Below are 22,032 nucleotides of genomic sequence, written 5' to 3'. Positions count from 1 at the left end.
TTTTCTATTAAATAACCTAAAATACTTGTTGTGCAGTTATTTGACTGATTTTCTGATTTCAAGCTTATCGAACTACAGTGGTGTGTCCACGTCTGTGTTTATCATAGTAACATGGCCATAATGGAAACTCACTCATAATTATTCAGGCTTTTACACTAACTCATTGGATCATGTTGTGAGTCAGTAGGTTTCACTGAAGCTTCAGTTCTGGCCTGTTGTTGTATAACAACAAGATGGCATTTCCTTCCTGTGCTGGGATGCTGTCGTGGGACTCATTTAAATGCGGTTGTTTGGCATGTGTGGAGGTTTTTAACCCTGATAAAGGCCGATGCGTTTGGTGTTTCCATGCTGCATTGCTGCCATAAGCTCTGTCTTCGACTTAAAGAATGCCTCTCCCCTCTTTCTCTCTCACTCTGCAATGATGATGACTCACACTCCAACACGCCCTGCAGAAATCTTCTCCCATGCTACCGACAGCGAGCGAGAGAGAGAGAACAAGAGAAAGAAAAGAGAGAGATGTGTTCCTTTATGTGGCTCTAACAGAGTACCTGTTCATCCCTTCATGTGTGCTACCTGCTTTCTCTGTGTGCTTGGAAAAATACCTGTACTCATCAGTATTCCCACTGGTTTCCCAAAGGAGATGCATGTTTTTGCACCTCTAAGTCTATTTGACATGTATTTGAACAACTTCTCTCTGATCTGCAACCTTTCATTTACATTCACCCAACGCATTTGATATCTATAAAAATAAAATGAAATGAAAAACTATAAAATCCAATCAAAGCAGTAAACTTTTCATTCAGAGTTGCGTGAAAAGGCGCCATTTATAGGCTGTCCTCGTGATCCTCTAACCGTAGCCTGGCCTCCAGTGTGCAAGTTAACATTGTGTGACATTCGCAGCGATGCTGAAGTCCAGCCTGCACGTGCTGCGGTGCCGTAGGTTGGCTGCCGCCAGGCTTCTACTTCTCTGGAAATGGAAAGAGAGCAAAGAGACCGAGCGTGATTAACAACCATATACGTGCAGCACAAAAACACAACATGCTTGCCTGCCGCCATTTTCTAACACATGGTCCCACAGGCTGGGAATTACATAACAGATCTGCAAAGTTGCTCATTCTGATCCTTAATTGCTTCGGCTCTTTTATCGTATGTAAATGTGGTCGTGTGGCCTTCTGCGATGCGTGGTTGTCAGGTGGGATCACTGTCATGGTGAGTTGTGAATGGTTTTATATTCTGAGTAGTTTACCCTGCAACTGGTCACTCTTTCTCTTATTTACCATGCCCCCTAGTTGGTCTCTCTTTGCAGGAAACGTTTTATCGCTCCCCCCATGTGCGAGCCTAGATTTGCATGGCACTCAGTTTTTTTCTATTAAGAATGTGCTATTTTTAGTGCACTGTGTCAAAACATGGCTGTCTCATCCTGTGTATGTATGGGTTCACTGAAATAACTTCCCTTCCCCAGAAGGCTTGAGTGGTCTCTTCAGCTTCATGCGCTGAAGTCCTGTTTACTGTGTTTCACATTGCATGCAGAACCATTACGCAACCCCGTGCATCAGCCGCAGGGCCACCGGGCCAGAATGGCAGCCAGCTACCAATCATTCTCCCTCTCATCTTACCTTTCCCCTTTTCTTTGCTTTTACCTTGACCCCTTTTTCTTAATCTTAATTCATATTGATAGTGACTTTTCCAAGTCACTAAGCATATCCAAGAATGCATGGTGCACTGGTTTGTTTGCACACCAGCAGTCTTCCTGTATACCAAACCGGAGCAGCTTTTACAGAGTCGGTTAAAGGTGTAAATGTGCAGCTTTTTTTCTCTTTCTCTCTCTCTTTGTTTACGGGATGGTGAGGGCAGGTCAGCGAGGGCCAGCGGAAGAAGAAAGGGTGATCTGTCCTCTGTTGTCAGAGGGTTTTCTGTGTGCTCTACCTCATTTTCATTCCAAGAGGGCTGTATTTACAAAGGCATCCCACTTCTGAATAGAGACAGCTGGCAACATTGCACTTATTGTTTAATATGCCATATTGCCCAGTGCTCTTGGCAGGTTTAACAGAGCTTTGAATATGCCTTGAATTCTTAATATGCCGTCTACTGAAATGTATGTAGTATAAGGCTTTAATTAATTAGTTCATACTCCCATGAAAGATGCACTGTAATTTGAAATTAACTGTTAACAAGGCCTGTTTCATGTTATGCCTGTGTGTGTACAGCAGCAAACAAGATTCTTTAAGTACAAAACTATGTTGTACATTTACTATTGCAATATTGGTGTGTTGCATATACAATATAAAAGAATATTGCAAAGGCAAACACGGTTGTCAAAGAAGTAAGTAGGCAAAAATCAAGAGTTTGTGGATAAGAATATTATTACTAAAGATATATTATTGTAACAGTAAAGTCTAGGTAACATTGTAGCAGCAGCTAAACTAAAAATGTAGTTTATATTCATAAAATTACAGATAATAGCTTTTGCAAAGACTGACACAATAGGGAAAATAAACTCCAAACAGCATTGCTACTGTTGCTACACCAGCAGCTTAAAAGCTCACAAATTATACATTTTTTTATTTGATACATACAGACACCATAACAGTAACAGTTTCTGGTGTTACAGCAGCTGGTAGTTTATGCTAATCAAAGCTAATGGGCTACTCAGATATACGTATTTAGCTTCAACTAAGGAGGTAATTGAGTCTGTATTTCAGAATTGTATGTATTTTCAGAATAAATTATGGCCTCATTAATGTTAAGGTGCATGTCCACCTGTCGTTTTAAAATGTTTACCCAGCTAACACTTAATGCTTCAAAATATAGCCTGTACACATATAAGAGAGATTAGCTTAGCAAAAAGACTAGTGTTAAAATAACCAAAAATGTACAGTCCATTGGTTTTGTCCAAAATTTATTTTTAAAAAAAGAGGGAAAACAAACTGCTACTACAAATGTACTAGCAGCTCTTCAAGCTAATTTTTGTCATTGTTGAATCCAAACAAAAAATGAAAAGAACCATATTTCTCCATTTTCAACTTTGTATTTACATTAGTTAACAAAGTGATGTTATTGGTTTACCTTTTAGCAACAGTTTCAAAATACTTAACCAGCAGATGGTTCTGGCTTTAAATTTAGCGTGCAGACAAGTGTTTGTTAGCATTAGCATAAGCTTATATTTGTATATCAAAATGGTGTGAAAAAAATATAAATATAAAGCTGCTGGTTACAACTGTATTTAACAAACAGACATGAGTATCTCTATCTTCTCCTCAGCACAAATGCAAAGATTGTAAGCTTATTTTGCAAACAGTTTCAGTTTCCCTTCAAGTTATAAGAACAGTAAGTAAATACCAACTAAACTTTCTGTTTAATTGCCTGAAAATTAGAGCACATCGTAAGAACATGGGATTTGAACAGAACTTGTGTTTCTCAAATTAAAAATGCATTAGTGACTGAGTGTGTCTGATTTGACTTCTGAACCTCAAATATCAACATTTAGCTGAGACTAAGGTGGTAAATGAGCCTTGGAAATATATTTGAAGTAGTTCAAAGTATTAATTAAATGAACAGAGATATCAGAGAACTGTTGACCCTATCATACTCTCTTTCATATCTCCTCATACACACACACAGTCTCACACACGCACTTTTCATACTCCTTCTCTTGCTGCAATTTAAGATCAGATGGAGACGTTTCTGTGCCATTTCAGACTCCACAGAAAGTTTGTAGAGTAGTAAGATACACGGCTAAGTTCTGAATAAACTTGCATGTGTGAGTAGCTTTTGCAAAGCTGCTTCACTCCAGTTTCAAACAAAAAAAAATGCCCTGGCAGCAGAAATGCCATGGTAACTGCTGAAAGCAGTTTAACATTTGCTCAAGTGTTCTCAGAGGAGAGATATCCTGTGTTATACAAAGGATACAGTATGGGTAATTTTGTGTACTCACTGATTGTTCTGGACTGCACTTTGATGAAAGCAACCATCAAACACCACACACTGTATTAATTGTTACTGTGTGCTCCAAGCTATTCATAGCAATCGTACAAACATGTGAAAACCTTGACTTTTAGCTGACTCTAAGGCAGTAAATGTAGACAGAGATGTGTTAAAACTGCTTCTTTCAGCTCTATGGCAGGTTATGGAAGGTTATGTATCTTTACTAATGTTGGCAGCATCATTAAACTGTTTGTGTAATAGATAACAGAATTAACCTCACTCCTACTAAAACGTCATTGCAATGGAGTGAAGGAGAAGAGGGAAGCTCCTCTCAGGGAGAATGGTACTAGATTAGTGCCTTTACCCACTTGTCTATTTTGGACCATCTTAAGTGGCGTAGACAACTTTCCCAACACAAATAGCTACATTGGAGCCATTTTTGTTTAGCTGAATACTCAAATTGGAGTTTATTGTGATAGAAATGGAGAGTCTCGTGATTGACAGGTTGGAGTGTTGTTTTTCTGCTGTTTATTCTGTCCCCTGTGTGAAGGAATCAAAGTCCTGACAGCCCCCTCTCTGATCCCTGGATGAGGCCCAGTGAACATATTGACAATTGAGCCTCGTGCAGCAGCAGCAACCATCTACTCCAGGCTCTTGTTTATATGCTAATGCTGGACTCACACAAGAGGCTTGTTTTCTGTTAAGCTGTTGGTTGTGCACAGCAGGCTTTACATCACTACACTACTATTCAGTTTGACAGAAACATCAACTGTGATGATGTTGTTTTTTTGTTGTTGTTGTTATTGTCTAGGACATCAACAACAAACAACGAAATTAGTTTGGGAAGTGTAGTCCCCATAAATGGTGGATTTACAGAACTCCCTGCTTTAGTTATTCTCTTCTCTTTTTTCCTAAATTGAGCCTGAGCAGGGACGCCTTCTCATTTGTTCCAAGCTACTATGACTGTGTGACCACAGCGTCTGCAAGTGTAGGAGGAATTAAGTTGCTTACTTCTTTTGGTTCATTAAAAAAAATCCCAGAAGATTTTTCTCGTTATAAAATGTAAAAATGAAAACAAGTTAGGGACACACATGTCAGCTCAGAATGCCTGCATTTTCAAAAATGTGCACATATAATTAAATTAAACATAATTTACCATTTAAGGTTAATTTAACAACCTGGAACAACACACATAACTTATCTAAGAGAGGAAAATCACTGTGTAATATGTAAAGTGGAAGAAATATATTGAATTTGTGTTGATGAAAATAGTATTCCTTCTTACGCTGATTTTATTAATTCATGTTCTCTAAACCCATACTCTGTTTTAATTAGTAGTGAATATGACAGAAAGGTGTGACGGAGAGGTGTAGATGGGAGGGCAGGCAGAGTGAAAAAGGATGCCGGGAGTGATATGCGACAGAAGGGCAACAGTGAAAGCAAAGGTTTTACAGAATGGTAGTGAGACGAGCTCTGCTATATAGGAAGTGAAGCTGCAGGCAGCTGATTTAAACACACTGACAGCTGCATCGGAAGTGACGAGGATGGACGAGATAGGACACAGTAGGAGAGGTGAGTTGTTTTGGACATGTGAGGACAAGAGTGAAGTTAAAGATGGAGCTGAAAACAGGAAGGTGGGAGGTGATGGTGGAGGTGGGGATGTACCTGTAATAAAAGCACCAAGAAAGTTAAAGATAAAGACATGTATATATTTTTCAAGTGTATCACCCTGGTACTGCATGTGAATGAATTTTCTATTTGATGTTATTTATAGTGCCAAATCACAATAACAGTCAAGTCGCTTTGTATTTTAAGGTAAAGATCCCACAAAAAATATAAAGAAAACCCCAATGATCAAACCCTTTGAGAAAGCAATTGGAGACAGTGGGAAGGAAAAACTTCCTTTTAACAGGAAGAAACCTGCTGCAGAATTAACCGTCTACCATCAGGAAGACAGATGGGACAAAAGATAAGCTGTAGAAGAGAGCCTGAGATTATGAATAACTGAAGATTAAATGCAGATAGATGGATTTTGACTTCGATATCAAGGTAAAATGCAGAGCAATATAATGATGAAGGCTATTTTTCCAGCCTTTATGCATCAGTTTAGAATCTCTTCCATCTGCGTTTCTGATGAAAGCTTAGCTTGATCACCATTGCAATAGGAACAACCAGTGTAATCATCAAAGGGCTGCAGTGTGGGTAAAATGTCACGCTACTATGACGCAAAACAAATTCCCCTCCACACTGACAAATTACTTGCATATCTATTTGACACATCATGGTTTGTTTTCATTTGTTGGTGATGTCATGAATGTTCAGAGGGGGTGCCAGTATAGCTTACTTAGTAGAGCTGGTCACTTCTATGCCATAAGACTAATGCAGAGTGGCTGGGTTCAAATCTGCCCTGAGGAGGTTTACTGCATGTCTTTCTCCCAGTTTTCCTGTCTTCTCTACACTCTCCTATCAACAAGAATAAAAAGGCCAAGACATACATATATAAAAAGAAATGCTGATTAATATTCACAGGGATTGAGGTCAAGTGACTTTGAGCACTGTGACTTCAGGTAGCTCTTCAGGTAGTTTTTGCAAACTTTTGAGGTCTATCAGTAGTTTGTTTTTCCATAATCCGCTGTGAAAAGCTGATGTATCATAAGCTGCTCAAAACCTTTAACCTTAGTTCTCGAGCTGAAATGGTTTAGAAAACCCTGCGTGTCCTCAGAGGCCAGTGCTGGATAACCGGCTTTAGAGGGTACTTTTCTTGCATTTTTTAAATTTATCACATTCTTTATTTGTGATGAAGTATTTTTCCTTGCACTCTGCGAGCAAAGCTTGATTTATCGATCTTCTTACTGCGGGTAACATTTTGTCTGCTTCGTGCTCTGGATACAAGCGTGAGGTTGTTGTTCTTTTTTCTAATGAGCTGCTTAATTAGAAGACACCACTGACATGATAATTTTTGTATTCAAAAAATGAGTCAGATTGCTGGCTAACTATTGCTGTTTTTATTTATTTATTTATTACAAAGAACAAAAGATCAAAGGAGCATGATGTATATATGTAAACGTTAGTTCTTAGAGCACACGTCTACAACACTAATCAAATTCTCAGTGACATTTCCAGCCTTACTTGTACTTGCTAAGCAGCAGTTAGGAGTTCAGATAATAAAATTTGATATTTGATATAATTTGATACAGCCTCACAGCACTGCTAACGTTGCTTTTACACACACAGTGCTTTTACTAATCTACTTGATCTCTTTAGTCTTTTTCTTTAACTTCTCGCCTGCTCACTTTCTTAAAGCTTAACTTACATAATTAGTCTGCAAAAGCAAAGCGACTAGCAACTGAACTGAATTGAGTATAGTATCTGCCCAGTGCATGCATTATCCAGTTTCTGCATGTGACCACTGTGTTTGGCACTTGAACGCCGTAGGCAGCAGGTCCCTGTGTTTGCTACTCAGGTTTGACGAGTAATTGGGTGCCCTGTATTCTGGCGCATGATTGTTAGAAACTGTCCCCCAAATGGGGAAACAAGAGCGTCTGTTTCTGCTGCGATTGTGCCAGAATCCTGTGGGGTGAGAACCTCACTCTTTATCTCCTCCTGGGCACCACCTGTCTCCTATTACTGCACACAGGATCTCAGCCACAACCTAATGCAAAAACTGCTCACATCAGAGAGTCAGCACGGTTTTGCTGAGGCCAAAAGCCAAGTCAGACAGCTCACAGTAATCACTTCAGCAGAAAGTTGGTTCTTTTTGATAAGTGTGTTCAAAAGGAGGTGGTTTTGTACATCAGACCTGGATGACCTTATCCCTCTCAATCTATGTTGTTCTTTTTTTTAGCATTAAAGACACATTAATGAACACCTCTGTGGGTTCACAAGCTACTGATGAACTTTGACGGTAAGCTGAATGCGATATGTCAAAGCCTGTTGCTGTTAGAAAAAGCGCTCTGACAAATGAAAACAAGTGTTAGAGGATGCATGCCTTGTCATGACTAGAAGGCATGCATGCGCACTGTATAAACTTTATTTTGCCAACACAAACACAAGTTTGTTTCCCCTTAACAAAGGATACAAAAGTGAAGTTGTACTCATTATATTGGTTTTGGAGTTTGGAGAGCAAACTAATTGGTCGCCAGCTGTTGAAATGTGGTTAATGAATGGAAAGCCAATGAAGAGCTGTACCCTGCATCCAGTACAGCTCCTCCCTGCAGGATGGAACAGCATATGTCTGTGTCTCTGGCACAGGATCAAAGGCACCTCAGCTGGTGACAGCCCTTTTGCCCATAACTATGTGAGCTTTAATTTTGCAGGGCAGGGAGACAGTTAAATTAGCGGAAACCAGTGTAGAAGCATCATTTAAGAGTTTATCACTACATTCTGTTGAAGTGACCTTTAAACTGAGCCAAACAAAAGGGGATGCGCCATCCGAGCCCGTGCTGGTCAGCACGGGGTGTTGTTCAAAGTCTGCTGCCCTAATGCTGTGATTCACAGTATCACAACAGCATCCACACAGTGTTACTGCAGTCTGATAACGCAGAGCACATGTCGTAATCCAGTGGGTGGAAGAGGGAGGCCCTGTGGCCCTGTGACTCCTTGGTCATTTCAGCACATAAAATTATTAGACATAATTGTCACCACTGATGATAAACGCTCCTATTTGTGCGCAGGTTTTAGATCTGAAGGATCACATACCTTGTAATTATCCATCTAAGTGTACCTTGACATTTCATAGGTCAGTGATTTCGTATTACCAGGGACACTAGGATAACAGTGGATCAGAACAAATAGGACAGCATGTAATATTTTGTGTTATAATCAGCTTATCTGGTCGGGGCCCAAGTGTGCAGACAAACAGGCAGCTTGGTTCGATGTGAATTAATTTGATCATGCCAGGTTTTGCGAGATTCTCGTTCTGTCGGCTTCGGACTGAGAGGGGCGCAGATGTAAGAGCAGAGCTCCCCTTAGAAAGGGAGTGAGTGATTCTGACATAGTCATGACAGCATGAAGGAAAGGGCAGTAGCCTCTTTTTAACTCTTTTTTATTTTACACAGAGATAAGGTTTTTTGGTATGTTTGGTGGTGTTGCTCTTGTTTGCCTTTTTGTACTTTTGTTGTGGCTAGATCCACTTTATAGCTGTTGAAATTTGTTTGCTGCTTTATTTAAACATATGTATTTTTTGTTGTTTGTTTTTCCAGCTGCCAATGACCTTTTCCTTTTTCTTTCTTTCTTTTTTTTTTTTTTTTTAGATAATAATGGCTAAAATGAATGAAGAGAGCCCTCTGCTGTGGATAATGTGTTAGCTGCGCCTCGATAATACCTGGAGTTCCCGTGTGCACAGTTGCACGTATTAGTGTGCCTTGATTCATGGTTTATTTGTAGCCTGTGTTTGTTCCCCTGCTCAGTTTTCGATGTTGACACTGCCTCCCGAGGCTTTAATGCTTGTCTGGACCTCTCAGCCAACAGTCCATCATGACAGCAGCTAATCTACCTGCACGGTTACTGGCCACTCTAATTTGACTTAGACGGCCATGACGCTGTCATTCATTTGCTTATTTATGCATCTTCATCTTGAGCAATGTGTTGGTACAGTTATGGAGTTGCTGAATGACTTTAAAACAATTGTTCCATCCTCTAGCAGCAACATATTGACCTGAAAATGTTTGTAAGTCTTTGCAATAACCAGAACTAGCTATACAAGCATTGTTTGTTGAGTCCTTGTTTTTGAGCATTTAGCGTCTGTGTATCTATGTGACTAAGCCGGCTGTAAGCATTTGCATTGATTCCCATGGATCTCTGCAAAGTCTACTGGAATCTAATAAAAGAGAATAGAATAACAACACACAGCTCTGTCTTTGTAGTGCAGGGTCCCCAAGTCCATATAAAGAAAATACCTTCCTGTTCACAAATCACACTGTATGATGTGTCAGCGCAGTCTTCTCTGTGTAATTTCTCCATGCAATTTATGACAAAAGTCTTTTGTTATATGGAGTTTAATGCTGTGCCATGAGGGATGAAGGTTACCATGTGAACTGAATGACAGTCTGCAGAAATTGTCCAGCAAATCCAGCTGGGTATGAGTAAGCCTCCGTGTCTGAGTGGGCAACAGCAATGGGCATCTAGCGTTTGTTTGGTTGCAGCAGTGCTCATCAGATCATCAGATGTTCTCTGTGGCCTTTAAGTCATCGAGACTGCCTCAGCTGCCAAAACATAAAAAACATAAAAAAATAAAACCTGTTTATTTTCCCATAATGCACTAGTCATTTTTTAAAAGAATGGATTATTAAATCCAGCATGGTCACGTGGGAAATGAATAGATATCCGAGCAACTGATAGGAGTTGCTTTCTTATAGCTTTCTTATCTACGTAGGAGTGTGTTGTGTATGCATGAGTCATTGTTTAGTTTCCATTAAGACAGAAGTCTCATCTGACATGTTTTTGTTCATGCTGTGGGATTATCAGATTTTGCAGTCTTCTCTCGGAGCCTCTTATACACACAGAGCCTGTTTTTTGTCAAATTAGCCTCGTGTGCCAGTTACCTCACCTTTTTGTTCCTCTCGCTCGCCTCTCATCTGCACTCTCAATTCATCTTCTTGCCTTTTTCATTCATTATGATTCATTCTCCTGCCTTGCTTGCGTTATTTCACCTTCCACTCTTCGTCTTCCCCGTATTTTGCTTGTTGGTGTTTGCGCGTTAGATATCAGCAGGCAGGTAAGGTGGCGATTGGTGGCTCAGCGAGGTCAGACCCCGGTGAAAGCGGCAGCTTCATTTCTGATTGTCCGGCACCCCAAGGCTCGTGTTTCATGGTGGTGAGTTAGAAAAAAAGAGAGATTGGGAAGGAAAGAAAGTGGAATTTAGACCAGTGAAGTGTTCCCGACGCTGCTGCATAGGTGTTTAATATGCCTGATAGCAGTAGCCTAGCTGAGGTGCCTCAATTCTGTTTTTCATTTTGCCCATATTCCCCTCACATTCACATTTATACGTAGGCGTCATTGCCTGTACTCTGCACATTGCCACCTAAATTCATGCGGTTATTTAGAGAATTGCTATTTTATGTCCGTGTTTGGCTAAAATCTTTACAGTCGTGTCCATCTGTAAGTCTTTTTTTTTTACTGTTTTTGTTAATGTGACATTCACTAACTTTCATATGGTAATAATAGCAGCACTTCTGTCACAGACTAATAGCAATAAAGCATTAAATGATGATATCCAGAAGGCCAAAAGTCAAGTCTGGACGGACGTATACGCAAACTAAAACTTGACCCGATGACAGAGACTCACCGCTGTGAGGCCGGAATTCTGATTCCCTTTCATCTCACTTTTCACTCTACCTCCCTGGTCTGGGTCCAATTTCTTTTGCCCTGTGAGCATGTGTGCACGTCCACGTGTGTGTTTTGCAAGTGTGTGCGCATGTTGGCATGTTCTTGTAGACCTCCGGGAGCTACTCTTGTTTTTCCTGTAAATCTGTGATTCAGCATTCAGTCTGCATTTTACTGCACACAAACAAACATACACAGCGATACACACTTGCAGGTGCCAGATGAGTACAGTATTAGTGGAATGCAAGCATCTGTGCCTGCACACACAGACTTAAGCTGCAGGGGTTATGTAACTTACTCTGTCATTTCAAATGATTGAAAATCACAAGTCCTTGTTGTGCTGGACTAGATTACCGTGTTCTGGGCCAGGAGTAAGTGCAGCATAGTCGTGTACTAAACGATGCTAAGTAAAAGTTGTGTTTGCGTATCAGGTAACAGAGGGGAATCCTCTGTTAAAGACCTCGACATTCCTCCTGCTTCCTTGATTGCCTGATTTTTGGCTGCAACTCGGTTTGTCTGGGAAAAAACAAAAACAAAAAACGTGTCATAACATAACTTGCGATGACTGAGATTTAATGCCTGTGCACCACCTCGTAAGTTAAAGATAATGGCTTTGCTGTGATTTCCGCTTTGTTTAAAGTGATCACTACGTGCGGAAGATTATCTCATTGTGGATGTTGGATGCCCAGCTGTCAGCTGGATGTACGGTGCCATCCTCTGTCACTCGTGCCTCTTCCTAAAAACAAGCTTGGGGTGCACCAGTGGACTTGGATTAAAACCGGGAAGTTGTTTTTTGATGTCGGTGTGTCCGACTGTGGACTGTGGAGACAATGTGGACATACAAAGCAGATGTGTTGCTGCACAGACATCCCTGGGAATTTTCTTAGATGGAACCAAACCTTTCCACCTTTTCTCACCTCACACGAGTGCACTAAAATGTTTGGTAGATACATGACCTGGGGGCACATGGGACTTGTATTTACTTATTAAAATTTGACTAAATCAGCACACTGTGCTCAGATTTCAAGGATAACCCTTCTAGCATGCAATTTGCCAGGTGCACTACTGAGATGCTGCAAGTGGAGCTTGTGCTCTAAGGTTTCTGTTCCAGGAGCACATTTACGTACACACAGACTCCTCCGACAGTAAGTGTTTCGGGGCGTACTCAAACAAGGACATTTCATAATCAAAGGGTACACTGCAAACCTCACGGTTAGGGATAAGTTTAAGTCGATTTTCACCCCTTTTACATATCATTAGTCAACACAAGGCAAGGCATGAAAGGGAAAACGAGAGAGGGAAAAAGAGAAAGTAATGAGGTTACCTCTGCTCACTAGAGATTATACGCAGAGCTTTCCCAGCTCCGAAGATCAGAAGACGAAACACAGAGAACAGGATGGGGGAAGCCTCCTGTGTTAATTAGTCATTTCAGGAATAATACGGTAGCATGTGAGCCTTATTTTGTGGAGATGTTGCTGAGCAGTGGAGTGGAGTCAGCAGCAAAAGAAATGAAATAGTTATAGTATATAAGCCACATGCTGCGGTTGTGTCGGCCCAGGGGGAACTCTTCATGGTGCTGAGCACAGACTGCTGTATTCAGGGCTGGCAGTAGAGACTGTACTAAATGCTAATGAGAGCATGTGAAGGTGCTCTTAATATACATTTCTAATATCAACAGTGAAACATTTCTAATGTTTACTGTTCTATTTGCTAATTAGCATTAATATAGCAGTTTTATTACTATTGTTATAATGTTGTTATAATCTGATGTAATAGAAACAGGCGCTGCCGTGATGCATTCACAGTCAGTAGACCTAATTTAAATGAAGGAAGGAAACATGAAGGTCTTTTTCACATTTCATCACAGTCCATTTAATGTTATTGAGACCTTGTGATCGCAGAAGACTTTAGGCTTTGCTGGCTGGGAACATTGAATACTGTACAAATTTCTGTGATAATCCATAATACATGCTTGAAAATTGTATGGATTAACCTTAAAGTTGGTGAGAGTAGACGAAAACAAACAGAAGATCAATATTGTACATTCTCTGGGTATCACAAACCATCCAGTACAACATGTCTAAAAGCCATGCAGTGTATCATAGAAGTAAATCCAATGTAATTTAATATAATCAAGATATGCGTGTAATGATTAACTTCAGTCCTGGTTACTGTGCCGCTGATTTGTTTTTGTTTTCCCCCTTTAAATTAGTTGAAGTTAACAAAAAATGCACACAAGCTGCACATACCTGCAGTGGAAGGGTGTGACTTTGTCAAACTCTGAGAAGCTGGACAGTTGTGGCTGATTAATTTTCTATTGATTTGCTTTATCAGTCATACTTAAGTTCACTTTATACACAGCTGTCTTACATTGAGGTTGAGGTCTGCACTTTCATTATTTTCTTTTTCAGCCATTCTGTTGTAGATTTGCCGCTCTGCTTGTGATCATTGTTGTGTTGCATGACCCAGTTTAAACCAAACTTTAGATCAGGGGTCCTCAATCCCAGTCCACGAGGGCTGGTGTCCCTGCAGGTTTTAGATGTCCTTGATCCATCACAGCTGATTTAAATGGATAAATTACCTCCTCAACATGTCTTGAAGTTCTCCAGAGGCCTGGGAATGAACTAATCATGTGATTCAGGTGTGTTGACCCAGGGTGAGCTCTAAAACCTGCAGGGACACCGGCTCTCATGGACTGGGATTGGGGACCCCTGCTTTAGATGATATGCTGTGTAATTTTTAAACACACAGCATCAGCACATATTAGGGTTGACCGATTGGACGAATATATATTGACTATCAATCATTTTTACAAGGGTCATTTATTTAATTATTTGCCCATGAGTAAGTTTGCTAATAATGATGGAGCTAATAGAAGCAGTCAACAGAAAAAAAACAAAACACAAAATAGCGCTGTTTTAACAGCATCCTCTTTCATCTGCAAGAAAATGCACCCTCCTCTGAGTGCGCCCAAATGCTTGTTGATGGAGCTGCAGAAGCTGGTGATAGCCTAGCATACTCACTGGTGGACATGCTCGTGCAAGTTTGTCGTGTTTGGGTACTTTGCCCGCACTATATGTCTGGACAAGCGGCACACTGCTTTGGTTACATCCTTAGGCTTACCTCTTTTCATCTGGTTTAAAGCCAAACTGTATATGCGCCCTCTAGGCGCAATCTTTGAGAAATACAATATCACTTTTCACTGTTATGCTGACCATATACAGGTCTACTTTGAACTAGCTGATGATCCTGCTCTGCCTTTGCACTGCTTTCAAGAGTGCATGTGTGAGGTCAAAGAATGGCTCTTAGGAAACTCTCTTATCTTAAATGATAAGAAAAATGAAATCGTGATATTTGATAGTAATATTTCTCGTGGACAACTTTGGTTCCCTTGCCAGCTCCCTCTCTGACACTGTTAGCAATTTGGGCGTATTGCTGGATAGCTCTTTTTAATTTGATAAACAAGTGTCCGCTGTAGTTAGATCTAGTTTTTACCAACCGCGTCTCATTTCTGAGGCTAGGCATTATGTTCCGCACAAGGACCTGGAAAAGCTTGTTCAAGCCTTTGTGACCTCTAGGCTGGATTACTGCAACTCCCTTTATTTCGGCCTTTATTCTACCCTTCTTCATAGACTGCAAACTGTTCAAAATGCAGCGAAATTCTGACCGGGACTGGGAGGTTTGCCTCTATTACCCCTGTTCTAGCTGACCTGCACTGGCTACCCATTAAATACCGCATCCAATTTAAAATACTGCTGCTTACTTTTAAAATTATCAACAACACAACCCCAAGCTACCTTAGACCGTACATTCCCGCTAGAGCACTAAGATCGTCTACTCAGTTACTCCTGGTGCAGCTAAGATCTCGGCTGAAGTCTAGAGGTGACCGTACGTTTGCCTTGGCTGCACCTGATTTATGGAATAACCGCGTGTCTGATTCTATCCAATCATTTAAATCACGGTTAAAAACCTATTTATTTAACCTTGCCTTTCCTGCTCGTTAATGCCTGTAGCAGATCCCTAGACTCACTCTGTATTACCTTTTATATATATCTTTTATGGCTTTGTGCTTTTAACATGTTTTACTTGATATGCATTTTATGCTATTCCTGTGTATTAGTGACACTGACCTGTTAGCATACGTGGTACTTTGTTATGGTCCTATAATATAATATTTATAATATTTATAGCTTATTTTCTGTCTTTTATGTGAAGCACTTTGGTATACCGTTGGTTTTTAAATGTGCTCTATAAATAAAGTTGTGTATTGTATTGTATAAATCCCAAATTAGCGACTTTATATTTTTTTAGTGCTGTCAGGGTTAACGCGCCGTCATCACGACTAACGTGATTAACAATTAACCCATCTGGAGCGCAGACTGAGTCAAAATCCCTGAATTGTCTCTGTCAAAACATTTTGCGCAGTTTGTCCAAAGTTTGTTCATTCTCTGCTCCAGATGGGTTGCGTTAATCCTGATGACCACGTTAACGCCGACAGCCTAAATTTTTCAGGGAAATTACTTCGTCCATGTTTGGACTTCTTCTGTGTTGTAAACGCGTCACCTTTCCAAACAAGCCACACATCTTCAGTCTTTATCTAATTGTACTGTCATGAATTTTGGCATTTAACATGCTAACTGAGGCCTGTAGAGTCAGAGATATAGCTCTTGGGTAGACCAGCAACTGACTTAAATGTTTTACACCAGTGAATGATCTTGCTTCCTGTAGCCTGATGACATTCAAACTGTTTTCCCTTATAATCCTTCCCACACTGTTGGGCTTCTTTCCTCTTTGGCATTATGTTTACACACACCTGAATGCTCCAGACCAGCAAGCTGCCAAAACTCCTGTTTTTATAGAGGTGCTCACATTTGCTGATCATCAGTTACTCAACTGTACTTGATTATCAGCACCTGGCTGCTACTTATCCTCTTAATTCCTACAGAAGCAGTAATGGTGTACTTAGTTTTTTACCCACTCCTTCTGCACTATGGCTTAATTTTTGTTTTGCATGTTTTATAATTCATCTGAGGTTGTATTACCTGATTTTGTATGCAAAAACCTTAAGATTTGAATTGTAGTATATCCGACACACGTAAAGTAGTGAATGCACCTCTTTTGTGCATTTGCATTTGCATTAGTGCCACTGAGGCACAAATGCTAGACATAGCCTAAGGGAATGGTCTTTCTCATCTATCTTCATCTGCTGTGCAGTAAACGCCTCTTCACTTATACAGGAGCTCATTACTCACAGTGGCAGCCATTTGAATCTTTTATCAGAGGGATTTTTAATTGAACACTGGCAAATGTGCTCCAAACAAATGGGCTTCAGCGAGCCTGCGAGCTGTGTGTTTGTATGCGTGCGAGTGAAATATTCATCGGGTGAGTTTGCGCAACGCCGTAGCCGTCTGGTTCTGCAAAGTGTACACATTAGCTACCAGCCCACATGGGAGATGGCGAGCTGTCTGTAGAAACTGTGTGTGATTCACTCACAGGGAATCATTTCTAGAGTGTAAAAGAAGTCGTAGAAGAACTCTGGAGTTTTAGGGCCTTAAAGTCCCGGAAAAACACCTGCAGCGGATAATCAATCCCACCTGAACAAGTAAATGAAACTACTTTCTGTTCTTGTTATTTTAAAGATCAGCAGTATTTCCCCCTATTTGGAATCAATGCGCATCACATTTGATTGAGTAAAATTTAGCTGTTAGTGAACAATTAGGCAAAACCTAATCATACTGTTGCCCCTTTTATTCTCAGCCACGAATCATTAGTCAAACTTAAAGACAAACTGATAACAGACTCATAACCACAGCCATACTTTTATTTTAGTTCCTATCTTCACCTTATTCAGGACTTAATCATGAACTCTATGCTTGAAATGGGGTTCATCTTCCATTTCTTTCCATTCACACGACTGCTAAATCGTTTGAAATCCTGGGTGCACACTTGCGTGTTGACTTCAGCTATTGGACCCACCATCACGGATAAGTGGTCGAAGATTTAACCAGTAATCTGATGCTTTCCTGGGGTGAAATGCCACAAGGTTGTGGGTTACAAAAGGGTCAGAGCTTGTTCATCCTCCTCCTCATCTTGTTCTCTGACCCTGTTGCTCACTGTCTTATTAAATACAGTCAGAACGACAGCAGGTCAGGAGGGCAGCAGTAACAAAAATGCCTTCAATGGATATATTCAAGCTCAAAGCAGCCTGCGAGCTTTGCTATGAGGAAGCAAACATTCGTGCATTCTCACATTTTAGTCTCGCTCAGAGGCGTGTAGCTATGCATTACCCTGATATCCAGTAAAAAATACTGTGGGTACTCTCGTGACTATAGAAGGCATCCAAGCTTCCCAGCTAAGGTCGCCATGGTGTTGGACTGAAGGCACACAAATGAGACTAAACACACCAGCAGCCTTGATCCTGTTTCTCTCTGTGCGCCCCTACTGAGAAGCGATCGGAGACGAGTTCTCTGAACAACACTGTTAGTCTGAGTAATTGACTGCGCCAGACTTAAGTCATGTTTTGGCTCAAATTGCACATTGTGAAGAAAGTTGAATTTCTTTTCACTGTAATTCCAACTAATGCACTGTTCGGCTCTCAGCCTAATGGAAACACAACAAGCACTCGGATCATTTGGAGAAAATATTAGGCATAAGCTGAAAACATGTTCAACCTTTTATTTCCCCGATCAAACAGGGGATGCAGTCTACCATACAGGTATACAGTATTTAATTGCAATAATTGGGGCTGAATTTCAGTGCAAGTCTTAGTGCCAGATCACAGCAGTGGCTTTTTCCAAGAAAACCCTTAAGCTGTAGTAATGGATCAAATAAAGTCTCCTTATTTCTTAGTAAACGCGAGTATGTCAGAAAATTCATATTGGGGAAAAAAAGGATAAAGCATGAACAGAAAGTTCCCGTTTTCCTAAAGGTTAATCTGGATTTCCTACATATTGTCACGTCTGTTTTGTTTTAGTTAAACCAGCACTCACAATAGCAGGGCCGTCTAAACGGAACATGGCCGTAAGTAATGTTACCAATTACACCTGTGTTTATCCTGCGAAGGAAGGTCAGCAACGCCGCTCTGCAGACGGGCTGTGCTGTGCATGCTGTGGTGTGTTTAGGGGTCCGCTGAGACCCTGAAGCACAACACAGCACTCATTATAGTTATTAGTTACACCTGTTCTGATTCTGCTATGGTACGCAGAAGCTTCTGCTGTAAAGCTGGTCAATAGACTCAACAATTACCAATATTTAAAAAATAGGAAAAATATAATGGCTTATAGATTCACAGGTTTCATTGCTGTACCATTAATGATGGCTTTTGACACTTTGACACACTTTGACGACCTGGGTTTTTCCAAGGGTTGCTTCCACGTCTAACCCACAGCTGCTCATTTTGTTCTATAGGCAGACTTGAAGTATGACAGAACCACCTTAGTTCAGAAAAGAGCTGGAATAAATAGCTTGCTTGCTGTCTTGTTGATCCTGGTCAGGATAGTCTTAGGCGCTTAAAAAAGAAAGCGGCTGGACTTCTTTAAGTTTAAGGCATTTCACCTCTTATCCAAGAGGCTTCTTCTTTGTAGCTCTAAAATCAAACGGTGGAGAGTCCCAGGTATTTAAACCTTAGAAGGGGCTGTCCCTCGCATCAGGTGACCTCAGTACACTACATCACAGGGTGGGGCAAAGTCTCACAGTGGTTTCACCCAAAACCTCTGGTAGTAATGACCCAAGCACATAGTTAACAGTGGGTCAATGACCACATGTTTGAGGGACAACCCCACTAAGGTTAAAATACCTCAGACTCTTCACCTTTATGTTTTAGACCTGAATGAGCCTCGTGGATTGATGGGGAATTTAGTCGCTTTCTTTTTAAGCTGATAGGAGTTGTTAGGAGTTGTTTTCCTGGTATTTCACTCCATCATTAGATGGTAAATGGCCTGTATTTATATAGCGCTTTACTAGTCTCTAAGGACCCCAAAGCGCTTTACATATCCAGTCATCCACCCATTCACACACTGGTGATGGCAAGCTACATTGTAGCCACAGCCACCCTGGGGCGCACTGACAGAGGCGAGGCTGCCGGACACTGGGACCACCACCAGTAGGCAACGGGTGAAGTGTCTTGCCCAAGGACACAACGACCGAGACTGTCCAAGCCGGGGCTCGAACCGGCAACCTTCCGATTACAAGGCGAACTCCCAACTCTTGAGCCACGATCGCCCGCTAGATAAAACCACTTCAAGCCTTTACATTAAACATTTCACCACATTTTCAAAATCTTCATTCCATATTTAGCGATGAGGGAACAAAATCCCATCACAGATCGTTAACGTTACGTGTGTTGAATATGACACGTAAAATCAAATACAAATGGCGACCCAAGCATCGCCATTGAGAGCTTGCTGACATTTAGTTTAAAGCACCACTGTGTGCAGCTTCTCATAGGTGTAGGAAGGTCTAACCCCGCTTTTTTTTGCAGAAGTTTTAAGCAGATTTTGGTTTGATCTTTTTCACGATAGTATTCATTAGGGGCCACACTCCCTATATCCACATTTTTTTGAACCTCTCATTTCAAAGCATTTCAGCCCTTTTCCCTGACATTGAAACATTTGTAATCTCTAGCAGATAATCTCTACAAATCTCACCCATGTACAATTCATATACACACAAACCCCTGACACATGCACTCGCACACCTAAATGCTGAAAAGCCTCAGCTCAGTCTCTTCCTGCTTAGTTTTACTGAGTTCTCTCAGGAAGCTTCTGTTCCTGACAAACCAAGCAGCTGTCCTCTGCTTTTTCCCCATCTCCCCAGGAGACTGAGATCAGCACCAGAAGGAAAGAGTGTGAAGCGCTTGATGCAGAGGTGAAGAAAAAGAATCAAACATGTCAGACTTTGGTAAGTGCCCCAAGAATATACTTTGGCCTCTGAATGAAAAGGATGGAGGCTAAAATTGATTTGTACCCTGAGAGCTTTGCCTTCTATCATCACACACAAGCCTCCCTTGAGAAAACGAGTGGCAGTGATAGCATGGTTCCCTGGCAGTGACTGAAATGAAAAAAAAAAAAATTGGAACAATTAATTGCAGGGTGCAGTATCTGTGGGTTGGGTTTTGTTGGCATGGGGACCACACTTGAGAATGAGCGATGCACATTGCTGTAGTAATTACTTGTTGTGAGTGATCGTGCACAAACCGAAGAAATGCTGCGCATCTTGTGCAGTAGTATCTTCACGCTGTGGCTTTATTGGCTTCTTTTGTATACGCAGTCGCTCGGTACAACATAGCTGTGATGTAAATGAACAGAGGTACACAGCGCTGTGTGTGTGTGGTCACAACTGCGAAAGGTCAGAGATATGTTACACAACTCTTTTTCACTTGGTGGTTCTTTAAGGACATTTTCTCATAATGCCCCAGAAATGTCACTCTGCTTCCCGCTGGAGTGGCCTTGACTCAGGACAAAAGGTAAAGAGAAGAAAAAGGGAAACAGACGGGCCCTGCTGATTAGTAAAAGACCAAACAAACGAAAAAACTACACATTTAATCTTATTATACTGGATTCATCTTATTTTAATCTCATGATATGACAGAATAAGTCAGTTTTGTTGGTTAGTAGGAGTTATATAGAGAGGCTTTCTATTAAATCAAACACAGTGTACCTTTACTTTAGCAATGCTGGCATTCGAATGTGGTGCTGATGTCTTAAATTAAGTCTCAAATGTTAAATTTATTTTATTTTTTTCTGTTAAGAGCCACTCTGTTGGAGAAAAGCGAGTCGAATTCCTCTGACTGTGTGCAGTGTTGGAGGGTGAGGCAGATCACACAAGACAGCATTTTTAATTTTACTGTTTGGTGGTGTTGGGAGGGGTGGGAGTGGTGGGATTTGTCATTGAGGCCAGGCTAAATGCCAAATGTGATAAAATAACCAGTGACCAGCAAAGGCAATAATTACCCTGCTATATTTTATTTATTTAACTGGAGAAACATTCTGTACCTGAGACAGGAGGAGTTCTCACGGCTTCTCGCAGCAAGGACGTGTAGACGAGTTGATGGTACCAAGCCAGAGTGACTAATCAGTTTGTTTCACAGTGTGCCAAAGCTGGAGATGCTTCTGTCCATTAAAGTTGAGTTTGAGAGAGAGCAAAGTTTTTCTGCCATGAATTTCCAGTGGTTAAAGTTGGTTACCCACGCACTCTGAGGCAAAATGCTCAGCTAAAGAATTTTAGAGTATGTGTGATAGTGAGAGTAGATAAAGCATTATTCTTCTCTTCTCTGTAGTTTGAGAGCTGGGGGGAAAGAAACTGTAGACATCAAAGCCTCTTTATAAAAAGTTGAAGTTTGGCACCACAATAAAAGTATACGTGTTTGAAAGAGAGTAGTAAAAGACTAGTGCAGATGGCCTGAAATTGAATTTTTTCTCTATGAAAGGTAGGAGCTCGAGGGACTCGGCAGTAATTTAAATGGCACTGTCTGGTCCTGGACCATTTTAATTCATTTCGTCATACCCCCGAGCCCCCCCTCTATAGACGAGCTGTCTTTGTGTGTGGCTTTCTGCCCTAAATAAACACTGCATTAGGACAGTTTTCTTTGCTGCCCTCCTCTCGCCGTCCCTGCCCACAGCAGCACTTCCCTCCTCGCCCATTATTAGCCTGCTGAGTCCAGGGGAAGCTACCCAAAGGACAAACTGTCCCCAAATGGCGAGCAGAAATGGCAGGCTGGTCTCCACAGACTGCGGTACAGCTCTCATCTCCCCCTGCTCCACCAAGCTTTGAGAACAGCGACGCAAA

At 41.1% G+C, this 22,032-nt stretch overlaps 1 protein-coding gene across 2 annotated transcripts in view; it reads left to right on the top strand.

Annotated features, from left to right (window-relative positions):
* The window catches only part of rimbp2b (RIMS binding protein 2b), a 100,754-nt gene that overhangs the window by 38,815 nt on the left and 39,907 nt on the right, over nucleotides 1-22,032 (top strand). For both annotated transcript variants that reach the window (XM_013909924.1, XM_013909925.1), the window contains one exon: nucleotides 20,062-20,145. In XM_013909924.1, the coding sequence (XP_013765378.1) occupies nucleotides 20,062-20,145 (84 nt within the window). The remainder of the gene's footprint in view (nucleotides 1-20,061; nucleotides 20,146-22,032) is intronic.

The sequence above is a fragment of the Pundamilia nyererei genome, unplaced genomic scaffold, assembly GCF_000239375.1.
Source record: "Pundamilia nyererei isolate P.nyererei 1_Seehausen unplaced genomic scaffold, PunNye1.0 scaffold00033, whole genome shotgun sequence".
NCBI lineage: Eukaryota > Metazoa > Chordata > Actinopteri > Cichliformes > Cichlidae > Pundamilia > Pundamilia nyererei.
This window is presented reverse-complemented; position numbering and strand designations above follow the sequence as displayed.